The sequence below is a fragment of the Camarhynchus parvulus genome, chromosome 2 (assembly GCF_901933205.1).
Source record: "Camarhynchus parvulus chromosome 2, STF_HiC, whole genome shotgun sequence".
Classification (NCBI taxonomy): domain Eukaryota; kingdom Metazoa; phylum Chordata; class Aves; order Passeriformes; family Thraupidae; genus Camarhynchus; species Camarhynchus parvulus.
The window spans coordinates 20,764,865-20,789,117 of NC_044572.1; the positions used below are offsets into that span (position 1 = coordinate 20,764,865).

The following is a 24,253-nucleotide window of genomic DNA, read 5'->3' on the forward strand; positions in this document are numbered from 1 at the left end:
GTAGTGTTCCTCATGCTTGAGCACAGAGGCTGCTGAGGCATCACTGCTGCGTGATGCCTCCTGTAAGCTTTAATTTTATTTTAAAGGATGTTTCTAACTTGTCTGCAACAGATATTGTCAGGGAAACAACAAAGCAATCTGCCTTTATTTGTTTCCTATTGTGCTCAGAGAAGTACAGGGGTGCGACTAAATTCTGTTGTTCTCACAAGTGTTGTCATTGTGTTAATGCAGTCACGATTCCCCACGTTCTTCCCTGGTGCACTGCTTGTCCTCCTTGGTAATTGCTGAATCAATGCTTCATGGAATGAACTAAGACCTCTACAAAAGTCATTGAAACCTTAATATTGCTGCTTTTGCATCACACTCTCAGGATCCTTACATAATCCCTTCCCAAGTCCATTGTACTATCTTTAGTGTCCCTTATTGACTTACTTCTGGGTGCTCTGCAAATGCTAAATCCATCCCCAGGCAGAGCACGATATCTCTTTTCTGCAACTGTGAGGACATTGCTGCTGAGATTTCTGGGGCTCAGCAACCCAGGTCACCCCACTAATGCTCTGGCATAGTTATGTACACCATTGTGGACTGCAGGGAAAGAAAAGGGTAATATCTGACTTTCCATAGCCTGCAGAAATAATACCAGGTGACTGGAAGTACTGGATTAGGTACCATGAAATGGAGCATAATGCTGTCTTCTCCCCTCGTTCATATACAGATTTTCCTGTAACTCAGGAAAGCTGAAATATGAGGGGAAAAAAGCAGGTATCCAGAAACACCTTTCTCAATCAAAATTTTGAGAAGACATTGTATCAGTTGGATAAAAGGCTGTGAAAGTCCCCAAATCTATCAGACTTCTGTGTCACAACCGAAATAACAGTGGCCTAATAATGTGGCCTCATCACAACGTGCCATGAGTCATGTGATGGAACCACGGCAGTGCCAAGCAGCAGAGCATCACAATTTGGCTGAAGTGCCTTGCAGTGTGACCTGCTTCTGGAAGCTCTTCTCTGAGAAACTTCAGAGAAGAAACTTCAGATGGGTAGCAGATTAATCTTTGCCAGAGTAGACAGGAGACAGTGCTGTTGTTCTCCTCCTTTGGAGATGGTCGGATTGCCTTCTGTGTCCTTTGAAGTTGAACATGAAGCTCTGAATGTACTTTAAACATATAAAAAGTCATCTGGTTCCCTGACCTGTTGCCTCTGTGCTTGCCCATGCTGAGCTGCTGCACTGATAGGAAGGTGCTGTTCTGCTTGCTGTCTCTTACAATAATGAACATGCTGTCTTGCACTGCAGACTGCAGTTAAGCATTAAGCTGTTGTGAGGTTTTGAAGCCCAAGTTCGTGTGGGTTGCTTGTCCTGGATGCACTCTTTAGTTACCTGCAATTGGCTTATCAAACTGCAATTTCAGCTGAGCATGTGACACGGTGGAAGGGACAGCAGCAGCTTATTTTATATAAATTGCTTCAAGGTCCAGGTCAGCTGCACTAGAATACCCTGACTCCAATTCCAGAGAAATGCTTTTACAGAGCACTTGTCATTAGGCAGCTTAAAAGCAATCCAAGAAGGGTGTGTGCCTGCCATATGTCTCTGCAAGCTGCAGACATTGCAGCACATAACTTGAATCCAAATAAGAGTCTCACTGTCATTTTATTGAGAAGCTGGTGATCTGGTAGGAGGTTTTCTGTACATTTATATCTCTTTCAGTTGTATTTCAGAGCCTCACATTTTGTCTATGTGGAAATAAAGAGCCAGAGAAAAGGGAAACATTATCCAATGGCTTAGAAGTTCCCAATTTCAGTTCCACCACATATGTATAATGCTGTAGCTAAGCTCTGCCCTATAAATAACAATGTGATGCATGTGGCTGCTTTCAAACCACATCCTCCCAGTAGAATGCCTTCTTTCAACCCACTGCTTTGTTCTTCCCACCTCGCCAGCCCCAAATGCCACCTCTTGCCCACTACATCCCTAAAAGCTGAGGTGCTGCTGAGACAGCAGCTGCCCATTGTTGTGGTGTGGGGGTGAAAGTACCAGACATGGCATTTCTGCACATGGCATCATATGATGGTCATAACTGAAAAAGGAAGTTTAGGTGTTCTTTGACTGAAGTGGGGTTTCCATGCTCATGTTCTATTTAAATCTTATGTTATGTTAGACTTTTTTTCTGGATTTGTGCTTATGAATGTAACAAAAGGCTGTAGATTCTTCCATAGGGCCAGACAATCATGAATATACACAAGTCTCAAATGGTTCTTGAGTCTCTGCTGAGATTTTCTTCTCTGCATGATTATTAGCAGGATTGTCATAATAAGTAAATAGATGTATTTTGTAAGGAACACCCCATAAAATGGAGAATGGAAATGACCAATCTTTAACAGTGGTAGAAAGACAAAATTTTGATTTTTCTTTTCACTTTCACTATTAGCTGCTCCTGTACTCCAGAAACTTATGGGCGTCACTGTGCCTTGAAGTTTGATGACTGCCAGGAAGGATCTGAGAGCCTCTGTGAGCATGGCCTCTGTGTGGATGAAGAAAGAGACCAGCCCAACAGGGTAAGGAACAATGAATAAACCTCAGCATACAGCACAGCATGAATAAGCAGGAAATTCTGCTGAGTCTGACAAAACTGTGTGGCATGAACTGCTGCTGAAAATAACAAGAGAGGCCACTGTACGACATAACAGCCTCTCTGTTGTACCAAAGGTGGCTGAAAGAATCAGAGATGTCTTCTGTCTTGTTAGAGGTACTTGTCACAGTATTAGATCTACTACTATATCCATAGGGAGTTGGAAATAATTTTTTTTATAAGTTGAAGTCCTATTTCAAATACAATATTCTTACTGTTCATTATTTTGGGAGTTCTAAGTTGCTATTTTGCTGCTTAAATGACTGAGAAGGACAAACATCTTATTTTTCCTGGGAAAAGTGGCACATTAGGACCAGGGGTCTGGAAGCTGCCAGGGCTGCATGGTGACTGTGTGGCTCCTGCTCATCCTTGGTGCTCCTCAGTGTCAGTTGGATGTGGGGTCTGACTCCAGGCCCAATCTTTCCAAGCATCTGCACTGGATGGATGCTAGCACACACTTGAGTGCTCTTCTGGAGCAAGCCAGCTCATTCCATTTGGGTGAGAATCTGGGTACAGGGTGTTCACTCCAAAGGGACAGATGGACCATGCCAGCTTGGGCTCTTTCCGCTCAGAGCAGCCCTCCAAAACCACCCAGCCAAGCTTGTCCTCCTTAATACTCCTATATGCCCATGCACTGTTGCAGTCACAACACTTTTTTTTGAGCTTTGCTATAAATTATTTCTTTGCTTAATTCTTAGAAATTTCAAAATTCATCACTTATTTTCTACCCACTTTTTGTTGAGAAAGCTTTTCAAAAGGGTTCAGTGTTGGCTTAACAATGTCTGCTCCTGTGACAATCAACAATAAAGCTCCCATTAGCTTTAATTGGACCAAAGCTAGATAAATGCTGAAATCTGGCCATTAGTAAAGATTACTAGAGAGAAAACTGTTTTCCTAAAAGAAAACATGTATTTGCATTTTAATGTCAGTGCTGCACATTGCATAGACTACTGAATAATTTGACTAAAAGAAAACAGCCAAGATGATTTCAGGTTGCTCACAATGATCTCTTTGCCCTGGTTAAAAAGCAAGTTGATGACTTTTAATTATGGTTATGTACAGCTCATAATTGATCTTATTTTCTCTGGGAGCTTTGGGGTAAATTACAGATTTCTTTTATGAACATAATGAATGAGCCTGAGTTGCTTCCATAATCTGAAAAAGTAAATTCAGAGGAAGAAATAGACTGGGAAAACTACTGAAGCAACTCACAAAACAAAACGTACAAGCCATGTAATGCTCCGAAAGCTTTCTTGCTATAGTTTGAAAGTCATTTTATGAAATTAACTCCTCCTGCCTTTTTCTTGACTGTTGCAAATGCCTTAAACATGCACTGTGGTGTTTTCTGTGGCAGCCCAAGTACCACTGTGTCTGTGATGCTGGCTGGATGTCCCCTCCTGGCAGCCCCGCCTGCAGCGCTGATATAGATGAATGCAACCTCCCTAATCCTCCGTGTTCACAGGATCCACTTGTACAGTGCTACAACACTCCAGGCTCCTACAGATGTGGTCCCTGCCCCACAGGTATCTTGTCCTTCCATGCTCTCGGGTTGGATGGGGTGGCAGAGGTGCTACTGCCCGTGTATGATAAGCACAAACACAGGATGCAATTCCATGAAATGGTTTGGTCTTTGTTCTAGGGAATCAATGCAGGTTGTGTTTTATATAGGTAACACAGGCAGTGGAGTCTAATGCATGATTTATCTCATCCTAAACTGAGCATCTAAATAGGTCTTATGTCCACAGGTACCTTCATGTCCATCATGTCCTGTCACCTTCACATAATTTGTCTGCAGTACTTTTTTGTCTGTATGTTTCCTGCCCTAAGGCAATATAAAAATCTGAATGTTTCCTCAGACCATATAACCTATGATTATTCTTCCTGAGCTGGGCAGGTGGTGTCTATAGGAAACATAGTATTTAAGTGAAGTTGCAGTAAAGCTTTGCTGCAAAATGTATGTATGTGCACCTGACCGGAACTGCACCCTCTTTAGGTAAAAGTGTGTTTGAATCTGAAATATCCAGAATGCAGTTAAAATAAAATATTCTTGTACTCACATCTCCACCCTGTTTTGTTTGAAACCTAATTTTCAGAATGGTATGAATTTTAATCAGTTATCAGAGAGACAGGTCTACCCTTGTGCTAATAAAGTGCAATTTAGTTGTACTCTATGAAAAGATTTGGTGAAAGAAGAAACCAAAAAGGCCAGGCATTTTCTTTCTAATGTCTTTTTTGTGCTGCTTTTTAGGCTGGCAAGGAAATGGCTACACTTGCCAAGACATTGATGAATGTGCAAGTAATAATGGAGGCTGCTCAACTGTACCGATGGTCCAATGCATCAACACAGTTGGATCATTCCGCTGTGGGCTCTGTCCACCAGGTAAAATGGGTTTCTTGCTGATAATACTATGGAAGGGCTTAAAAGATGAAGATTCAACACATGCAAGCCTGTTTTGGCGTAGATTTAAGAAGCTGAAAGTTGGTTTTATAGAAATATCACATACACAATACTGTAATACAGAATGCAGAGTCCAAATATATTCAGATTTCTTCAGCTATTAATGAACATTGTATAGAGTATGCCTCTACAGAGGATCCTCTGAAATGGGTTTCTCTTGTACTAGGTAGCTGTTTTCAGTGTTACAGCCTTGACTTGAAGTACTTCCTGTACAAGATCATTAATGGGAAACAAGGATTGCATAATTATGGTAGTAATTTCATTGTCTCTATTAATTGAAGGAGTGTCCTGTGTGCCATAAATCACAGACTGTATTGTCTGCAGTAAAAAAAGCCTTGATAATTGTCACGCTCTGAATGCTGTCTGAGGAGGCAGAGTTTCCACTGCAGTACAGCTCAAGCAGTGGAAGTTGTAACTTAGGTCTTTATAATTAATGCTTTATGATTTAAAATGCTTTCTGAAATGTATAGGATCAATACTAGGAATATAGCAGGAAAAAGTCTTTCTAATTGACTTTTTGATTGCTATTTAGGTAAGGAAGACTCCCAGTTACTGAGCACTGAAGGGTTATCCCCATGCTGGAAATGTGGCCTCAGACAAGTTTTGGTGATGTCAGCTCTGGCCATAAGGAGCTGTGCTGCAGGGCTTTGGTCCTCCTGAACATCCTGAAAGGATCTGGGTGTTGTGTTTGAGATCCACGGGCTGCTCTGATGTGCAGGAGGAAAAAGTCTGGATGGGGTTAGGGCTGACTGGGTGCAGATGTGTAGGGAGGACAGCACATGGCGGCTGAGAGACACGGGCTTCCATGGTGTCACTGACTTTACCTATATTTAAAATACACTAATATATCTTTTTTTTCTGCAACTATGTAAGGATTTATTTACAGTTGGAATCCATCCCTGCAATGAGAGAGGCACAATAAACATGCAGGTTTTACTTCAGCAGCTATCTCAATTCTTTCTTTTTAATTGCAGAAGACTAAGATTTTACACCATGAATTAGTGTTTTGCTCACCAGTTGATTGTTTTTTTTACTGTTAATTCTAAAAGAAAATGGTTTGTTACAGACTAACTGAGATTTACCTCTGAACAGGTTATGAGGGAGATGGACAAACATGTACCCAGGTTGATATCTGCTCAATAAATAATGGAGGGTGCCATCCTTTGGCTACTTGTACCTCAGCTCCAGGTATGATGCTTTCTTAAAGATTATAAGGTAATACCAGCATGAATCTCAAGGAGGACCTGGTTCAGATAAATCCACTTTATAGAAACATATCTAGATTGCAGCCCCTTTGCCACAGTCAGCTTTGCCTCATGCAAATGATTTTACAGGCAGGTTAGCTAAAGCCAGCAGACTTTTTCACAAACACTGACAGAAGATGATTTAGGCCCCAACAAAAAGAAAACTTTATGCTAAAACTGTGGAGATGTTCACCATTTCTCTTTGGTGCAGTTTTCCAATTATACAGCTGCTTTTAATATTCCCCTTCCCATAAATACCCTTTGACTACCCCACCACTTCCCATGAAGGTGACCCTGGACTCTCAGGTACCCATAGCAAAACAACGCTAAAAACTTAATAATAAAAACTTTCCATGTTCAAACTGGGCACTGACCAGGGAAAGTGTCAAAAGATCAAGTTAGAATAATATTAAGATTCTCCTTCAAAATGTCAAGGACATTTATAGACATTGGTATTATGTTCTGTGTCTTGTCTTATCTCCCAAGGGCCCATGGCATTTTGTTCCTGCACATCTGGGTTCACTGGAAGTGGATATGGGCCGAACGGGTGCTCTCCTCTCAGTGACATCTGTCAGCTGCAAAACCCTTGTGCCAATGGGCAGTGCCTGGTAAGTGCTGGGCTCCTCACACGTAGTGACAGCACTGTGCAGTCAGAACCAGCCAGGGAGCCTTGCTGAGACTGAAGGCTGAGTGCACACTGGGAATGAGGCAAAGCCAGTGGGGGCTGCAAGGTCAAAGGATATGCCTGAGGAAAGCAAAGTGAGTTTCAGGGAACACAAGCCATTTCTTTGTGTGTGAAGCAGAGGTAGCAATCTTGGCAGTAATGGCCTGAGAAATTGTGTTTGGTAGCCCACACTAGCGAATGGACTGCTTGTGCTGATGGGAGAGAAATGTTCTTGGTGGCACAGGAAAGTAATTTGCCACCCTGGATCATGGAGGAATTACCCATGATAACAGAACCAGTGCCTCTGCTGCCCTTCAGACTCTTAATATCCAGCAGAATTAGTTATGAGTTCCTAGTCTGATCTTGTGAGAGCACTCCTGGAGTCTCAGGCTGCTTGTATGAATGTGGAAAGGGTGTTTCAAAGGAATTGGTTGCACTGATGGTAACCAAGTCTTTTGGACCTAAACTGGTGGTATGAATTCATTCTCATGCACAGTGAATATTTAGTTTATCCTCATAGACCCTATGAAGGCTTTTTTGGCTTTCTGAGTGGGTTGTGCTGTGCCCTGGAAAGTCCATGCTGCAGGCCTGGGTTTTTTTTTTTGTGGAAGATATTTACAATGATTTTGCTGAAATATTCACAAATGCTAATCCTTTTATTCCACTAGAGTTTTTTCCCATTTATCCCCATTAGGCTGCAGATGTCCTCATTTTGGTTGTCCCTGGAGGCACAGGGAAAATGAGACATAAAATATGGATTTGGTAGTGTTAGGTTAACAACTGGATTCGATGATCTTAAGGGTCTTTTCCAAACGAAATCTTTCTTTGATTCCATGGTGTATTACCTCTTGCTTTTTCAATTTTCTGTGTGAAATGTGACGGTCTTCTCACACTCCACTCCTGCCCAGCATTCCTTTCTCCCTATTCTGTAGGTATCTACTCAATACTGTCTTCATTCATATTTAAAGATATTTATAGGGCCTGTTTTGCCCAGATCTTATGTACTTTTCCTGACTATTTAGTTCATTTTAGTCAATTTATTAAAAGGTATCACATCTTCCCCTAAATATATTCTAACGTACAACAGTGTCAATCATGGCTACAAACTAGTACCTGAAGATAATAACACAGATATTTAAGTAATGTGACTACAAAAGCATCTAATAAAATAGAGAAACAGCAGAGCTGTATTTGGTCAGAATCATGATAGAGGAAATAAGTAATTAAGTATCAGACAACGCAGATCAGAAAACACCTTCTAAAATAACATTCAGAGCCCTAAATACACATGAAAACCCTCTTCCATTACACTGAAAATCTCTTTGGGACACAGAGGACATGAATAGATAATAGAAAACAAAAAGAGAATGCAATACACTGATTGTATGTCATCAAAGATGGGATTGTAGCTCGTACCTGGGACCATGTTTGTTCTGCTTTACCTCTAAAGAGTGTGTCTGTAAAACAAAAGATATAATGTAAGAGAACATATGAAATTAAAAGTTACAGATATGGAAAGACTTGATTATATGGAGTAGTACAGGTTGTGACAATGGAAATAGAAAAGAGACAGACAGAAAAAGGAATAAAGCTGAAAAGGTGATGAAATTGTTCCCCTTTAACATTCCTCAGGATGAAAATGAAAGTTAACAGCTCACATAACTGCAGCACAGACTTCCTGGAGAAAGGTCTTGAGAGAAATTACTCATAAACCAGTTATCTTGCCTTGCTATTTATAAGGTTTAGGTAATTTGATTGACTTGATTCTAGCATGATCAAACAGCTTTCTGAATGGCTAAAAGGGATTTTAGCCATTCAGATTTTGATCGTCCAGAAAGTAATTTGAAAGAGCTCTGCTAAGAAATAACTTAATAGAAAACCCCGAAGAGATAATCTAATTAGGCTTTATGTTTATTTTGGTATTCACTAGTGACCATCAAGATTTTATTTCTTTACTCCAATATTTCTTCACAAAATAAGTGTAAACATCAGTCTTTCTCCCGACTTCATTGATTTCATTAGGTATTCATGCTCATTGTTTATTTGATTTCTTTATATCTGTAGGCAATGATTTCTGGCTATTTCTGCCTGTGTAATGCAGGCTGGACAGGCCCTAATTGTACAGAGAACATTGATGAATGTATCAGCAACCCGTGTCAGAATGGGGGCACCTGCACGGATGGGGTCAATGGCTACTCCTGCGAGTGCACCAGCGCCTGGACGGGAGCGCAGTGCCAGACTGCCCAGCAAGGTACAGCCAGAGCCTCCCCCTCCTTCCCCTGGGAAATGGCACAGCAGGCTTCAGCCAGCAGGTGCTTGGGGCATGGCATTGACATGTGAATAACAACTGAGTTATGATGTGAAAAACAGCCCTGTGTTTGGTGGATTAGAGGTCCCAACCCAAATTCCCTCCATGTCAGAGTTTTCCATGAGCTTTGTTTACAGCTGTTTTGTTCAGCAGTAGGAACGCAACAATGAAGCTGATCTGCAGGCCCACTGGCCTTGGCTAGATGCCAGACATCCTAAAATCAGATCTCTGTTCCTGAGAAAGTTGTCTGGAAAGCTGGTTGGGAAAGAGGATCCAGTATAAGGAAAACAAAAGAAGATATTGATGTTTCTCTTTTGTGCATATTATTTCATCTGTTATGAAGCCGAAAGGTCCTGATGTTCTTAGTCAAGTGGAAAAGCCAGAAAAGGTTTTCAAACAGAAATGTAATGAAAGAAATGTTAGGCATGAAAATTGGGGAATCTCAGTTTTATACTGACTGCATGGTTTTCCCTTTCCCTCCTGATATAATTTCTTCTGGTTTTTTGAGAACTTTTTTTGCCATTAATTTTAATTAAGCAAGGTCAGGATAGCATTCCAGTGAGTCTAGTGTCCCTGTGACATCTGTGGCTCATTTTTTACTGTAGATTGCTAAGAAGAAAGCAAATTACATTTTAATGTAATACAGTATGTAAAACTTCCACTGATCCCCTCTGAAATCCACTCTATTTTAGAACTATTTTAGGCTTTTTTTCTATTTTCCTGAAGTAACTAACTAGTAATGTTTTATTATGATTAATTATTAATATTTTATTATTAAGTCCACAGGGGGAAACATTTATTTTTAGCCATTCATAATGAAGGGATAGAAACCCAGTTTTTTATGCAGTAAGGGATCATACTGTACCACCTGTTCTTTTAGTTTTTAATGAAGGAAAAAATAATGTATTTTCTTTCATGATCATTTTGAATCAGGTTGAAAAAAGGTGAGATATTTTAGACAGACATTTCAAATAAAATTATATTACTTTTACCACTTCTTGAAACAAAACAGTTTGGTGAGAATTGACTATTTCTTTAGAATCAGTTCAATGTTAAATTACAGGTGCTTGGTGCACACTAGCTGTATCTGCATTGCATTTTGGCTACTTTACATATTTTTCTGTAGCTGTTTGGGGTTCTCAGTTCTCAGTTCCCATGCATTGAATGGTTCAGTGAGAGAAGAGTCCATGGTATATCATGAGAGGGATTATCAGGCCCAGAAATCTGAGCAAAAAGAATAAACAGAACAATAAAACCTCCTGAGGATAACTTCTGTGATGTACCACTTCTGAGAAAGACAATTTTACATCATGTTAACTTCAAAATGCAAAATGTTATTTCATTGAAGGGGAAAAATCTAGAGATTCAATCTGGAGGTATCCTTCTGGAAGCAAAGCATTTTATGGACACTATCATGAGACAGAATCAATATCTTTTGGCAGTATCCACATGTTCCAACTGACATTCTTTTCTTTTTCCAAGAACTATTTTTCTTTCGGGGAATTTGTGCTTTTCTGAGATGTCATTCCACTTGAGAAGAAGTCCTAAAGATCCTTTTATAGAAGTATTTTTCAACATTGTTTTACATGTTTAAGAGGAAAAAGCTATGCAAAAAAAGCTAGGTTTTGTTTTAGTCTGTAGAGTAATAGCACAAAATCTGTTTAATTTTCTCTCTTTTTGCAGTTTGTGGAGGATACCTCTCAGGCTTGAGGGGGACTTTCCATTACCCCAACAACCCAAACAGCCAGTGGTACAGCAGTGGGGTCAGCTGTGCTTGGGTTGTTCAAACTACTCCCAACAAGGTAAAGTAGAGTTCAGGTTAAAGAAACCCTCAGTCTGTAGGATCCCTTGGCTTATCAGAGCAAACATGACTGTCTTCATGCTACATGTGTTCCTATGCTGTGATCTAATCCCCTCAGAATAAATAGTTTTTCAAAAGAATTAATTTTAGATCCTTACAATCTTTCAGGCTCCTTAGCCTAAGGATTTGCTTGGGTTAGATTTCCCAAGCTTTTCCTAAGCAGCTGAGAGTTATAGTTTATTAACCTACTCCAGCTGCAGTGTTCTACATTGCTTTAGAATGTGATCTGTGAATGGATGCATGAGAAAAGCTCTGCTCTGATGGGCTCCACAGGTGGATCCTGAGCTGAGTGGGTTGGTCAGAGCCTGGTGCTGACAACGCCAAGGCTGCGGCTTTGAGCCCCACGTGGGCCAACTCTTCACTTACGAGTTTGACTCAATGATCCTTCTGGGTCCCTTCCAGCTCAGACTATTCTGTGATTCTGTGACCCCAAAACAATTTCATGTTTCTGATATCTCAGTACAGAAATGTAGAATGCTTAACTCATGTTGTCAATGCCTTTGTGTAATAACAGCATCTGACTTTTTTAAGGATTGATTTTTAACTGTTGCACACAAATGTATATTCTGATTCTGATCTGCAACTAACAATTCCACTTGTGTTATAAATAACAACTACAAAATACTCTACACCATGATTTAGCATTAAATTTCTTACCTGGGATCTAAATATTTGAAGTATTTTTGACATTTTGTGGAATGAATTAAGTCATTTTATAAGCCAGTGCTTAGCGGTGGTTTATACAGCATTACATATGTGTGTGTGTATATATATATATATGTGTATGTGACATGTCCTCAGCCCAAAGCTGGGGAGCCACTACTGTCTTCAGCAGAGCATATTACAGCACATCAGTGAAGAATCTGAACAAACTTAAGGCTGTGCATGTCGCTAAGTATCCAGAATGGGCTTTAGAGACGCTGATTTTATTTGTGCAAAACAAGATCATTGAGCCTTTTAACTCCCATTACAACACTTTCAAACATAGTAAGGGTGAAAAATACTAATTATCTGATGAAAAAAACTGCCTAGGGAAACCTGGAATAAGGTGTTTTATGTTGTGTTTCAAGCTTTTCACATGGCTTGAAATTTACACATATAGATATTTTGCACGTATAACAAACACAGGCAAATGGTCTCAATTATTAGTTTATAGAAATAATGCTCTTTCCAGAAAACTTCACTGACTAAATTCTTATCTGTCCGTCTATCTTCTCTCTTTCCTTTTGACCCTTAAGATTCTTTGATATTCTTTTCTGTCCTGGAACATTTCAGGAAATGACATAAAAGCTCATAGATTCTCACAGTTGCATGGATACACATATCTGCTCTATAAAGTTTCTGCATAGATAGTGTCTCAGCAACGGAGAAAAGACATATTTTCTTTTCTCTCTTCTATTAGATTCTGCGTGTTACCTTCCCATTCTTCCAACTAGAGACAAGTAATCAGTGTAACTCTGAATTCCTTCAAATCCATGATGGGCCTTCAGCATCAATGCACATTCTTGGAAAATACTGTGGCTTCCCAGGTCCTACAGAACTTCTCAGTTCGCACAACTCTCTGTATTTTTGGTTATTTTCAAACCACACCATTACTGGAGGTGTTACTGTTCATTGGGAATCTCAGGATCCTGGTAAGTTGATGAAATGCAAAGCATTTTCATGGCTTTGGAGTAAAATGAATTACTTATTTCTTTGATTAGGAAACATTGGGAACAGAAGGACGGTATTTTTCAAGGGAGTGAGGCTGAAATATATATCACTTGAAGATACTTTCAAACTCTAGTTCTAGGCCTCTGCATGAATAGCTTTCTGCTGTTTTTTAAGGCTGCTTTACACTTCCTGTGAGGAATCCCCCAGAGAGCATGTGTTTCTGGGGATGACATTCATTCAGTCAGTTTTCTTTTGTCACGGAAATATCTGGTACTTCGAACAATGCTCGAACAAGCAAGTTAATGGTTTGTTTTGCCACTGACAATTTACAACAGCCTAAATGTTCCAAACATGATAGATTACAGGGAGCTGGATTTTAAAGAATGTGTGAGGTTTTGGTGTGATTTGTTGTACATTTCTGCCTGAATTCTTGATTATGGTGATTGGGTGATTGTTCCAGATGGTCTGGCAGTGCATTCCCAGAGATAAATTTCAAATCATCTCACATAACATTAAGGTCATGTCAGTGTTCTGTGTATTATCTAGAAGCAAAAAGTGCATTGGGTTGTGTCTTAAATGAACCATAGAGTAAAAAATGCCATTTCCTTATTTCCAGAAATATTTCTTGAAGTGCTTTTAATATGATTTTTGGTGGGTTTTTTCTTTCAATTGTCATTATTAGATTGATAATTACTAATTGAAAAATACTGAATTAATACTTTGAGTACTGAAAAGTGAAAGCAGATATTTTGGAGGAAAAAATAGCACTAACAGAAAAAAAAGCAAAGAGAGCAGTATAGATGAGATTAAACTAGCTATTTCATTTTTTTTCTTTTTAATGAAACTAGTCTTGTGATAGGATAAAAAATGGAGACTATTTACAAAATACAGAAATTCAGATTAATTTTGTAAATCCAATCCAAACACAGTGTTTCTGATTATTCTTTTTAAAGCATGTTAATCATGACTGGGTAAGAATCTTTTACTGTGCAAATCAGGAAATATTTAGAGTTCTCCTTTTAAAATTGCAGAATTAACTGCAAAATTTAAAGCAAGAAGAAACTTGCTGGTTTCTTTGGCTTGGTCTTTGTTCTTTAATTTATTCTGACCCCAAAGTTGTAGGTGGTTTTGACACTACAGGACAGTTCATCTTCTGACCCAACATGTGGTGATAAATACTCTGTTGTTCCGCGTCTCTTTCTGTTAGAATGTGGTGGTGAGCTGACAGGTACTTACGGCTCGATAAGCTCTCCAGGATATCCTGGTAACTATCCTGTAAACAGAAATTGTTTCTGGACCATCTCAACCAGTCCTGGCCTCCTCATCACATTTGCTTTTGGCACCCTGAGCCTGGAACACCATGACAACTGCGATTATGACTATTTAGAGGTAAAGTGTAATTGTGAATTATGACAACATTTTGTGGATCTGTTATTGCAAAACAAGATATTTCAAAATTTTTTATGTACAGAAGGAGACTGTTTGAAAATCTAATCCTGGTTTGAAATGCTTTTTTTTTATTTGCATATTCCAGCTATCCATGCACAATCAGACATAACAGGACAGAAAGGGGATGAGACCTGCTTCACTGAAGTCGGTGGAAGTCCTGTGACAAAAAGATGGGATTCAGGCCAAATACCTGATGGGAAGCTTTCACTTTTGTACAATGTTCAGTCTCCAAACTCCTGGTCAAATGTCAACCCACAGAGAATTCATGAGCCTATGGGAAACTATTCAGGAAAGGGATCTAAGACTAATAGATTCATATCCTGGCTCACACAGCTATCCACCAGTTGACGTATGAGCTGAGGACTTTTTGTTGAGTGTGACCTAATGCTTACAGAATTCAGCAATACCTTCTCATGGAAATGAGAAGCCAGTTTGGAATAGCATGTTGTGTGCAATGCAGAGAATGATTTCAAGAAAGCAGTTGAACCGTAGATCTCCTGATACTTTCTTTCCCTTTCACAAAACCCTTGATGACTCCTGGTAGCAGCATCACAGCTGTGGATCTGTTTCTTAGTTCCTCTGTGTTTGGAGGAAACTTCCTATGAGCTTTCCCTCCACCCTCCATCCATAATACCTCTGGGGCCTCAGAGATAACTTAAGGAGTGTTGGTACTGTTCATAACTGGCACACATAGGATAATCCTAAATGTTGATCTGTCATTCTGTCTAGATTCGAGATGGTCTCCTTCCACAAGACCCTGTCCTTGGTAAATACTGTAGCACTGGATCTCCACCCCCACTCCAAACCACTGGTCCATATGCATTTATTCACTTTCACTCTGATGACTCAGTTACTGATAAAGGCTTCCATATTGTGTACACAACATCTCCTGGTAAGTAAAATACTCAGGACTAAAGGTTGGTCTGTGACATTCTCAAGATAGAGATAACACATGAATGGATGTCATTAACACTTGCTCTTTAATAATATAGAAATTCTTTTTGATTTGCAGACATTGTACAGAGGCAGCCTCAAAAGGAGTTACTGTACTTATGAATATCTCTTTTTCTTTTTTTTTATTACTATAGCAGAACCAAGTTGTGGAGGAAATTTCACAGAGAGTGAAGGGGTTATCACTTCTCCTTTCTGGCCTAACCCTTACATCAACAACCGACAATGTGTCTACATTATCCGACAGCCAGAGGATGAAAAAATATTCCTCAACTTCACCCATATGGAGTTGGAGAGTCATAATGATTGTTCAGCAAATTATATAGAGGTGATTCTCTTAATCAGTTGATATGGAAGTTTGATTGCATGTGTGTACAAGAGCATGTATAACTTCTGTCCCAAGGGCCAGTGCAGAAATAGGTGTTAATCAAACAACTAAGTATATGAATTTACTAGGGTCCAAAAGTCACAGGGACTGAAAGAGCAGGATGGTGCATTTGGAGTGAAGTAAAGATAAGAGAATGAGGAAATCTGTCTAACTTAACACTAATTCTTAATAGTCTGTACGTGGTTAAGTGGGAGTTTGAACATTTGGTAAATGAATGTCAACTGCAAGAAGAAAAAAATAATGCCATAGCTGCTATGCAGCATTTTCTGGAGTCAAAGTGTTATATGGAAGATTTTTATCTGACACTAGAAGGAAACACGCCATATAAATATTTATACACACATTCCCAGAGAAGTGGTTGAATTACCATTTGTGGAGGTATTTACAAGATGTGTAGAAGTGGCACTTAGGGCCGTGATTTAGTGGTGGGCTTGGCCAAGCTCGGTTTGCAGTTGGACTCTAAGATTTAGAGATCCTTTCCAACCTTGATGATTCTATGATTCTATATACATATGTAAAGCTGGGAGTTTATTGTTGCCATAACTGAAATCTTACAAGTCTAATTCAAGAATTGCTCTTAGTCTAAATCTAACTGGCAAAGACAACAAAATGGTACAGTTGGAATGTTTTTATATGGAAAATGTAATAATAATAATAATAATGCAATACTAATATCAGTACTTAGTGCAATCCACTTGAGGTGACTTTTACTTCTAGCTCTCTCTTCATTGGTTTGCCATGTTGTGTTACATACAAATGTACGGAGAAATAAAGGCTGGGTACAACAGCAGAGGCCTTGAGACGTGGCCTTATCCACATGGGATGGCTGCTGGGTACTGCTGCCTGGATAAAACTGTGCCTGTGCTGTGCAGACCTAAACAGAAGGAAAACAAGCTGGGCACAGCCCATGGTTAATTTGCAAAGGTGCTGCTGCAGCTGAAGAAAACAAAGTGGTACAATTGGAATGTTTCTATATGGAAAATGTAATAATAATGCAACACTAGTGTCAGTACTTAGTGCAATCCACTTGAGGTGACTTTTTGTTTTACTCCTAGCTCTCTCTTCATTGGTTTGCAATGTCGTGTTACATATAAATTTACAGCTCTAGGGTGCCAAATTTACAGCTGTAGGTGCAGGGAGCCATACCTGCAGCCCCAGAGCAGGGTCCAGCACTGCCAGCCATGCAGCTCAGTGGCACCACAGGTTGGGTTTTGTATTTAATCTCTTCTTGACCAGTGAGGAACAGGCCCCTGTGAGCTCTATGCTGTTGGTCTATTTTTAAAAGATGTTATTGTGTTGTCATCGTTCCCTTCTCTCCTCCTATAATTCTAAGTCCTAGGTTGGAATGAAGTGTAATTAGTTTCTGAAATGAGAGGGGAAGTGTGTTTAATGAAAACAGACAGCTTTTGTTTGTTTGGCCTGCTACTCCTCTTGCCTAATTGCTGGCAAAACAGCAGCCAAATTCACAACAGCCACAGAAACAAAACCATTTCTGTTGAACACCATCGGTTTGTATTAGTTCAGCAAGGCATTTACCTCACTGTTTGCTGATCAGTCACAAGCCCTTCAGTTTCCATGTGCTTCTGCCCTCTTCTTCCTACCCCCTCACTCTGTGGCTCAGCCCAGAGCAGAGAAATCAGACCAACATTTTCTGGCTGGAACAGTTAGTAAAACCAAAGTACTAGGCTCTTTTATTACGACCTGATTTTTTCACATGTGCTTTTGTAAAATACTTTTCCACTGGTTCATCTAGAGAAACTTCTGGGTGTTTAAGTTATTTTAAAAGTCGCTCTCCAACAACTTTTTTGTCACTTTGGAAAGGTGCAGATTATTCCATTCCCTGGTTAAATCAGGAAATCTGTAGACTTTGCACAGGGACTAGACACAGCTCACAGCACTCACTCAGGGAGGGATGTTTAGTTTCTTATTAAGGATGGCATCTGCCATAAGAAAACAGAGACAATAACATTTATTTGAGAAAGGCTGTGACATGATGATGCAGAGGTAAGATGCTAACCAAGGCAGCCCCTTTTACATGCTGTCCTTCTAACTGGCAAGAGGAGACATTACTCACATACATGGTTTGGAGAACCTGTTATTTTTATCACTACTCACTGGACTATATAAACAAAAAATGTAAGGAGAATCAGCTCAAGAAAAACATGTGAACTCCTGTGAATTACCACTCTGGAAGTTTTCACTGCTTTCCAAAGATTTACTAAATATTTTGGCACAGATTCTGATGTCAGCTGCTCTGCTGTAAATCCAGAATAATTCTGTCGCCTTAAATTCCAGGGAAATTGGAAATATCTATTAGTAAGAAAGTCATCTCACCAGCTTAAGACTGCAAAGCTGGGCAAGCATGCCAGCCACTCCTGTTCACCAGGACACTCATGAGAGTTCCTTACCATCTCTCCCAGCCCCTAGATGAATACAGCTGAGGAAGAAAAAATTGGTGTTGAGAGGAGACCTGAAAGCTGGATGTCCCTGGTTTGCCAGTGAACTCACTGGAATGATCTTTTAGCTTTGACAACATGTAGATGCATTTAAAAGCAGTTCCATCTACATGAGCTACCAGCACTTTTACAGCAGAAAAAAGGCATTTTGTTTCTGGGAAAATCTTTGGGACAAAATTTGCACTTTTTTGCTTGGGCAGGGAGCAAAGGACCCATCTTTTGGACCTCAGGTTTTTGTTGCCCACCTGAAATGAGATGGGCACCTCAGAGATATACCAGGGCTCTGCCTGGATCCCTGGATGTAGCTATTCTTACTCACGGAATATGGATTCAGGGTCTGAAGTCTTGAGGTACAAATAAGTCTTTCCCATCAACTCCCCTTGATAATCAGGATTTATAATCAACTTTAGGGAAAATATATAAGATACATTTCTCCTTTGATTAGCAAATTGATTGAGGTCGGTAGAAAGGCAGTGCAAAAGGTAAAAGCTGGATTCCCTGATGTAGCCTCATTGCCATTATCATGCACTGAACCCTTCAGCTAAAAGAGTGAAAGATGTCAGTGTGCCTCTTTACTGCTTTAGGGACTTGGAGTTGCATCTCCTGTTAGTGAGCTGTCTGCCTGCATCAATGTATGGATGCAGGTGCTTGTTCTGGAGAAGTGCCATACAAAAATCACTGGAAACTTCATGGCCAGAGCAAGAAAATAAAAAATACCATTTTCTTTCCCCAGCAGATTTTAATGCTGGCAAAAATTTCAGTTATCACTGGTGAGCACCCTACCTGTCTCTTTCATCCTAAAGGTGTCACTTTTGGAAACAGGCTCAAATACTGCTAAACACGTGGTTCATAGAGAAGATCACTTAATCCTAATGTCCTGTGACAGCAGCATGTGTTTGTGTCTTCTGTGCTCATCATGTGATTGTTTCTTTGAGCTCTTATAAGTCCTGTGCTTGTGCCAGTTACAGTGATGGCTCTGTGCCCCTCTCATAAATACATAAAACAGCTACTCCTTTTGTTATGCAGCAGCTCCTGGGAGATTACAGTCTTATCTGGATATCAGATCCCAGTGCTTTTGTGATGTAACACTTTCCTCTTTTTGATGACTAGGTTCGAGATGGTGACAGTGAGATGTCTCCTCTCATTAGAAAAATCTGTCATAATACACTCATGTCTGCAATCACTTCTACCAGCAATGCTCTCTGGATCAAATTCAAGTCTGATGCTTCTGTGCAGAGATCTAGCTTCAGGGCTATTTATCAAGTTGGTAAGTGGAACTGGTCATTTACACAGTGAACTTCCTGTAATTTGGACACTTTCAGTCATTTCCATGATATAGTATTCATATAATAGGTTAAACACAAACTTCAAAAGAAAGAAAATAACAGAACAGAATCAATTTATTTATTTATTTAAAAAGATGTCTGCACTAGGTTTGCTGTAGGCACTCCTAGCATGCTTCAAAACAGACCTTTTGTTGCTTCTGACTTTGAGATTACCTCAGATGGTTAGAGCATGGTGCTAAACAGCAAGGTTGTGGGTTTGATCCTCATATGGGCCATTCATTTAAGAGTTGGACTCAATAATCGTTGTGGGTCCCTTCCAACACAGAATATTCTGTGATACGATATTAATGATTCTGCGATATGGTACTAATGATTTATCACTTGATGTTGAAATACCAAAGATGTTATAGCTTCAATTCTGCCTAAATTCTTTAATCATTTTGCCTGTCTTTAAGTACTTAACCACCAGCAAGCCTATCTGTGTCTGTGAAACAAATTAGTCAAATCCATTCATTTTCATGGACACAATTTGGTCTTCTGTATAAGCATGTTTATGCTATGCCTATAGCATTTTTTTCTTTTAAAAATGCTCACTTTGATGAGTGATGATCTGTAGTAGCTGCTGTAATAAGATAATTCAGAGTTGGTTTTCTTCTAATTTCATAATGTTACTTGATACATATCATACATCATCATTATGATACATTCCTTGAAATCATTCATCACAAGTACTGATTCTTGGTGTCTCTTGGCAGCCTGTGGAGGTTCCTTGTCTGGAGCAGGCACAATCCATTCACCTTATTACCCCAGGATGTCCCCTCACCCAAAGACCTGTGAGTGGATCATCTCCCAGCCAGCCACCAAAGCAGTGATTCTTAACTTCACTGACTTTGACATTCGAGACACAGCCAGTTGTGATTCGGACTACATCGAGGTAAGGAGACACACACATGCACTATCAATGTAGATATGTACCTGCAAGTTCCTTCTGACCCTCATCTCCAGCAAAGTGGAAGTTCTTGACAGGAGAGCACTCCTTCCAGCAGTCACAAAAGCTTTTCCAGGTTCATAATGGGATCCCAAAGCTTTTCTTGGCTCTCCCAAGATGTTATGACTGTTTTAATAAAGACAAGTATCAGGTTTCTTTAAACAGACAGGCCTGGTTTGGAAGGTTTTTGTGCCATTTACTGCTGAAGGTGTAAGATCTCATCTTTTCTCTGCTCCTCTGATAGGCATGAGGTTATATTTTATGTGCCTGTAGTAGAAACCACATGAAGAAAGGGTAGGGTTGACTTCCTAAGGATCTCTTTTATATAGTTCTTATGAATTACTTTATGCTTAATACTTGAATGTAATAAAAAATTCTATTTTGAATACACTGTCCTTCAGGTCAGAGATGGCAACAATGCAGACTCTCCTGTTTTGGAGAGATACTGTGGTACAGCTGTACCCTCTAGAGTGCAATCCACACGGAACAATCTCTATGTCAAATTCAGAGCTTCCTCACTTACCAACCTTGGCTTCAGAGCTCAGTACTGGCCATTAGATACAGGTAAGGACTGTTTTTGCTGTTCTCTGTGTAGACTGTTGGGACTTTCCAAATTTTCCCACAAATTGAAAACAACTGTCAATTAAGTTTTGTGTGGTGGGATATAAATTCTGAATCAGTTAACATGTAGTATGCATCAAGAAAGAAATACTATGAAATTTCAGAAAGAAAAATAACCAATTTTATGAGTGTCTGTTTTTTTTAAAAACATATCATTTAACCTGATGTTTTAAATCTCTGCAGTATGTGGAGAGACTCTCACTGGATCTTCAGGAATCATTACAAGTCCTGGTTATCCAGATGTATACCCACATGGGATTAACTGTACCTGGACTATCAACATTCAACCTGGCTACTTTATCCGCCTGACATTCACTTCATTTAACTTGGCATTTGATTATAGCTGCAGAAAGGATTATCTTGAAATATATGACAACAGCACTGTGCAAAAATTGGGAAGGTAAATATGTCCATTAGCCTACAGATCTGTGTCACTGTGGAGGGAGCACTGCTCTGTAGGTCTTGACATTCAATTTGCTTCCTTAAATTTTGTGTGTAGATTATTTTCTTTTCATCACAGAAACAACAGCAGCAATTTCTCTGCTAGGATTGCCATTTGACCATGGAATGAGAAGCATATTTAATAAATAATATATTGGGAGAAACTAAGTTGTGTCTAAAGGATAGCTCTTTTAAAGACAGGTTTCAATAGTTAGCTTCGTCCCGCTCCATTAACATTTTGATTAATGGAAAATAAATTGAAAAGCATTCATATATCCTTGTCCAGAAAAGACAGGATTTTAAAGACTTGCAGAAGTGAAAGAAAGATTACTTAAAAGGCTGTACATTTGAATATCTGCAAAAAACTAGACCACAACCTGCATTTTATGTGATTTAGTTTTCATTTTCTTCTGATACATGATTTTGTCTTAGGGAAGAATGTTTTCTTTTATTTCACTTCTCCAATTGGTGTATACACAAGGTTTTCTTGTTGCCCCAGAATTCAAGAACATTTGAATTACTTGGGAACAGTATCCAGTTGCAGCTATAGACTGTAAAACAGTTGGCTGACATGGCAGTATTTGGAAAATAAGGAGCAAATGACTCTCATAATGAAGAACATTTTGTAATCTTAGTGTTTGGCCAGCCACACTGACTCCTACAAAAGAACAGAGTATTTTGTAGGTACAGCACAGTATAAATTCAATAAGAATTTGACAATTGTATGTAAGTCAGAGTTTCTTCTCTGATTTTGCCACACTTCAGGTTTGTACCTTTGTACATGTAGCGTGCTATTAAGTCCCATGATACAGGGTATGTGCCTGGGATCTGTATCATCCAAAGGAGAGAACTGTGCGTGTGTAACTATTCAAACTTCACAGGAAAGCTGAAATCTCTTCCAGTGATGCAGATGCTTTACAAAGTACTGCCATTCCATTTGGGGTATCTTTTTGCTGCAGATACTGTGGAAGATCAATTCCACCATCTCTCACTAGTGGTGGCAATATGATGACGTTGTCCTTCGTGACAGATCACAGCATTGCATCTGAAGGTTTCTCAGCTAATTATACCTCCCTGGATGCATCCAAAGGTAATATGTCAGTCTGTTCATTATGCAAATTAAATGTTTTCAGCTGTCACTATAAATAACCACTACAAGAAACAGAAGCATTATTTTCTGTGTTGCCAGAAGACTTCCTGGTGCCTCTTCTACTCCTCCTTATTAATTCTGCTTTATTCAGAACCTTTTTTTTTACTCCCTAGGAAAGCGGAAAGCAATTTCTGCAAGCAGCATTGTTGCTTTCTTTAAAAAGTCAGTAAGACCTGACATGGCAGAACTGCATGAATTATTTAGGAAAAGTATTTTCTGAATTTTCTTTGTCCATTCTGAACTGAGTATGTGTGAGCTAGGAAACTTAGTGATCATGGACAACTCACTTCAATGGGAGACTCTTGGGTGCCATAAAAAATTAAATTTAGTCTCTCTAAGGTTCAATATTGATGGTGGGTAGAGAAAGGTCAATTTGGATGAAATTTGATAAAGCAGCAAAATAACCTGAAAGCTCAAAGAGATTTTTTCATTACAACGGAGTGCAACATTTCTGTCTCCACCAGAGTTCAAGGCTCCTGTCATGCATTAAATCCATTCTTTAAGTATTTTCTAAAGGGCCAAGACTTAGATCAGTGAGGTAAAGGAAGAATTCTCTCTGTTCTCTTCTCTTTTGGACATCAGGAGGAATTTTTTCACGGAAAGGGTGGTTAAACATTGGAAAGGACTGGCCAGAGAGGTGGTGGAGTCACCACCCCTGGATGTGTTCAAGAAATGAGTGCACATGGCACTCAGTGCTATGGAAGGTAGGGACAGGGTCTGCCTGGCAAAACTAAACCACAGAAAAGGCAGAGTGGCACAAGGAGAAGAAAAGTAAAAATAAGAACATGTTTTCAGCTGGGATGTTTGTTATCCATCACTAACCAGTTTATGTGTGGTTTCTGTGTGTGAGTGCAGACTACAAGGGATTTGTTAGATGAACACCAGAAATTCACAGTACTCATCTATGCAGCCATAAACTAGTGTTCGTTGTTTGCTCTTAGTTTCTTTATTTTTCCTAATTCCTGAATTTATTCAACCTGTTTAAAAGCAGCAAATTTTCCAATTCCTAGCAGCTTTCTTGGTGACATCTTGGGAAAATTGGCTATTTTGTCTCTCAACATGTGTTTAGGTGAGACTAGTACAGATTTTGCTACTGTGGTTTTATTCACTACAAGATAACTTACAAATCCAAAGAAACCATTTTCTCAGCTGCCTTCATTTGTGTTTGAGTTATCTGGCATTGAAACCAAAAGCTAGTACAAACAATTAAGATTTAATGAGAACTATTGCAAGGAGGACATTTCTATTTCTTAGAAAGTAATAGGCAATAAAACAAGTTGTACTTTTAAAAATCTTTCCAGGAAAACTCTGTAGTTTGAAATCTGAATTCTTACTAGTGAGAAATTGGGAAATTCTCATCCTTATAAAAATTTTTAAGCTTTTGTTTGCAACTGCAAACTAAACCTTCTATAAATATCATTGTTGCTTTTTAATCTGGTATTTTTTCTTTTTACCTCACCTCAGATTACTATTTCATGGGTGGATTGATTCCTTCCTAAGTATTTTTATCGCAACTTTTCTCAGAGTCTATCAAGATAATATTCTTTACTCAATATCAATCTGTATTTCTGTCTCTGTTGTAAACATATCTGTTTCTGTAATTTCAATGCTGTCCAGTTGCACAGTTCTGCCTCCTCTCTCCTATTCCCCTCCTTTACCACCACCATGTGATTGGCTTTTCTCACCTTTCATCCAAAGCACTGCAATGT

General features: G+C 39.4%; 1 protein-coding gene across 1 annotated transcript in view; it reads left to right on the forward strand.

Annotated features, from left to right (window-relative positions):
* CUBN (cubilin) overlaps positions 1-24,253 on the forward strand; it is a 142,328-nt gene that overhangs the window by 4,698 nt on the left and 113,377 nt on the right. Inside the window, exons 7-22 of the mRNA XM_030971133.1 lie at positions 2,426-2,552; positions 3,981-4,149; positions 4,875-5,006; positions 6,177-6,272; positions 6,815-6,936; positions 9,057-9,243; positions 10,984-11,102; positions 12,564-12,795; positions 14,022-14,203; positions 14,993-15,155; positions 15,352-15,542; positions 19,169-19,325; positions 20,100-20,278; positions 20,734-20,896; positions 21,137-21,353; positions 22,354-22,484. Of these exons, the coding sequence (XP_030826993.1) occupies positions 2,426-2,552; positions 3,981-4,149; positions 4,875-5,006; positions 6,177-6,272; positions 6,815-6,936; positions 9,057-9,243; positions 10,984-11,102; positions 12,564-12,795; positions 14,022-14,203; positions 14,993-15,155; positions 15,352-15,542; positions 19,169-19,325; positions 20,100-20,278; positions 20,734-20,896; positions 21,137-21,353; positions 22,354-22,484 (2,567 nt within the window). The remainder of the gene's footprint in view (positions 1-2,425; positions 2,553-3,980; positions 4,150-4,874; positions 5,007-6,176; positions 6,273-6,814; positions 6,937-9,056; positions 9,244-10,983; positions 11,103-12,563; positions 12,796-14,021; positions 14,204-14,992; positions 15,156-15,351; positions 15,543-19,168; positions 19,326-20,099; positions 20,279-20,733; positions 20,897-21,136; positions 21,354-22,353; positions 22,485-24,253) is intronic.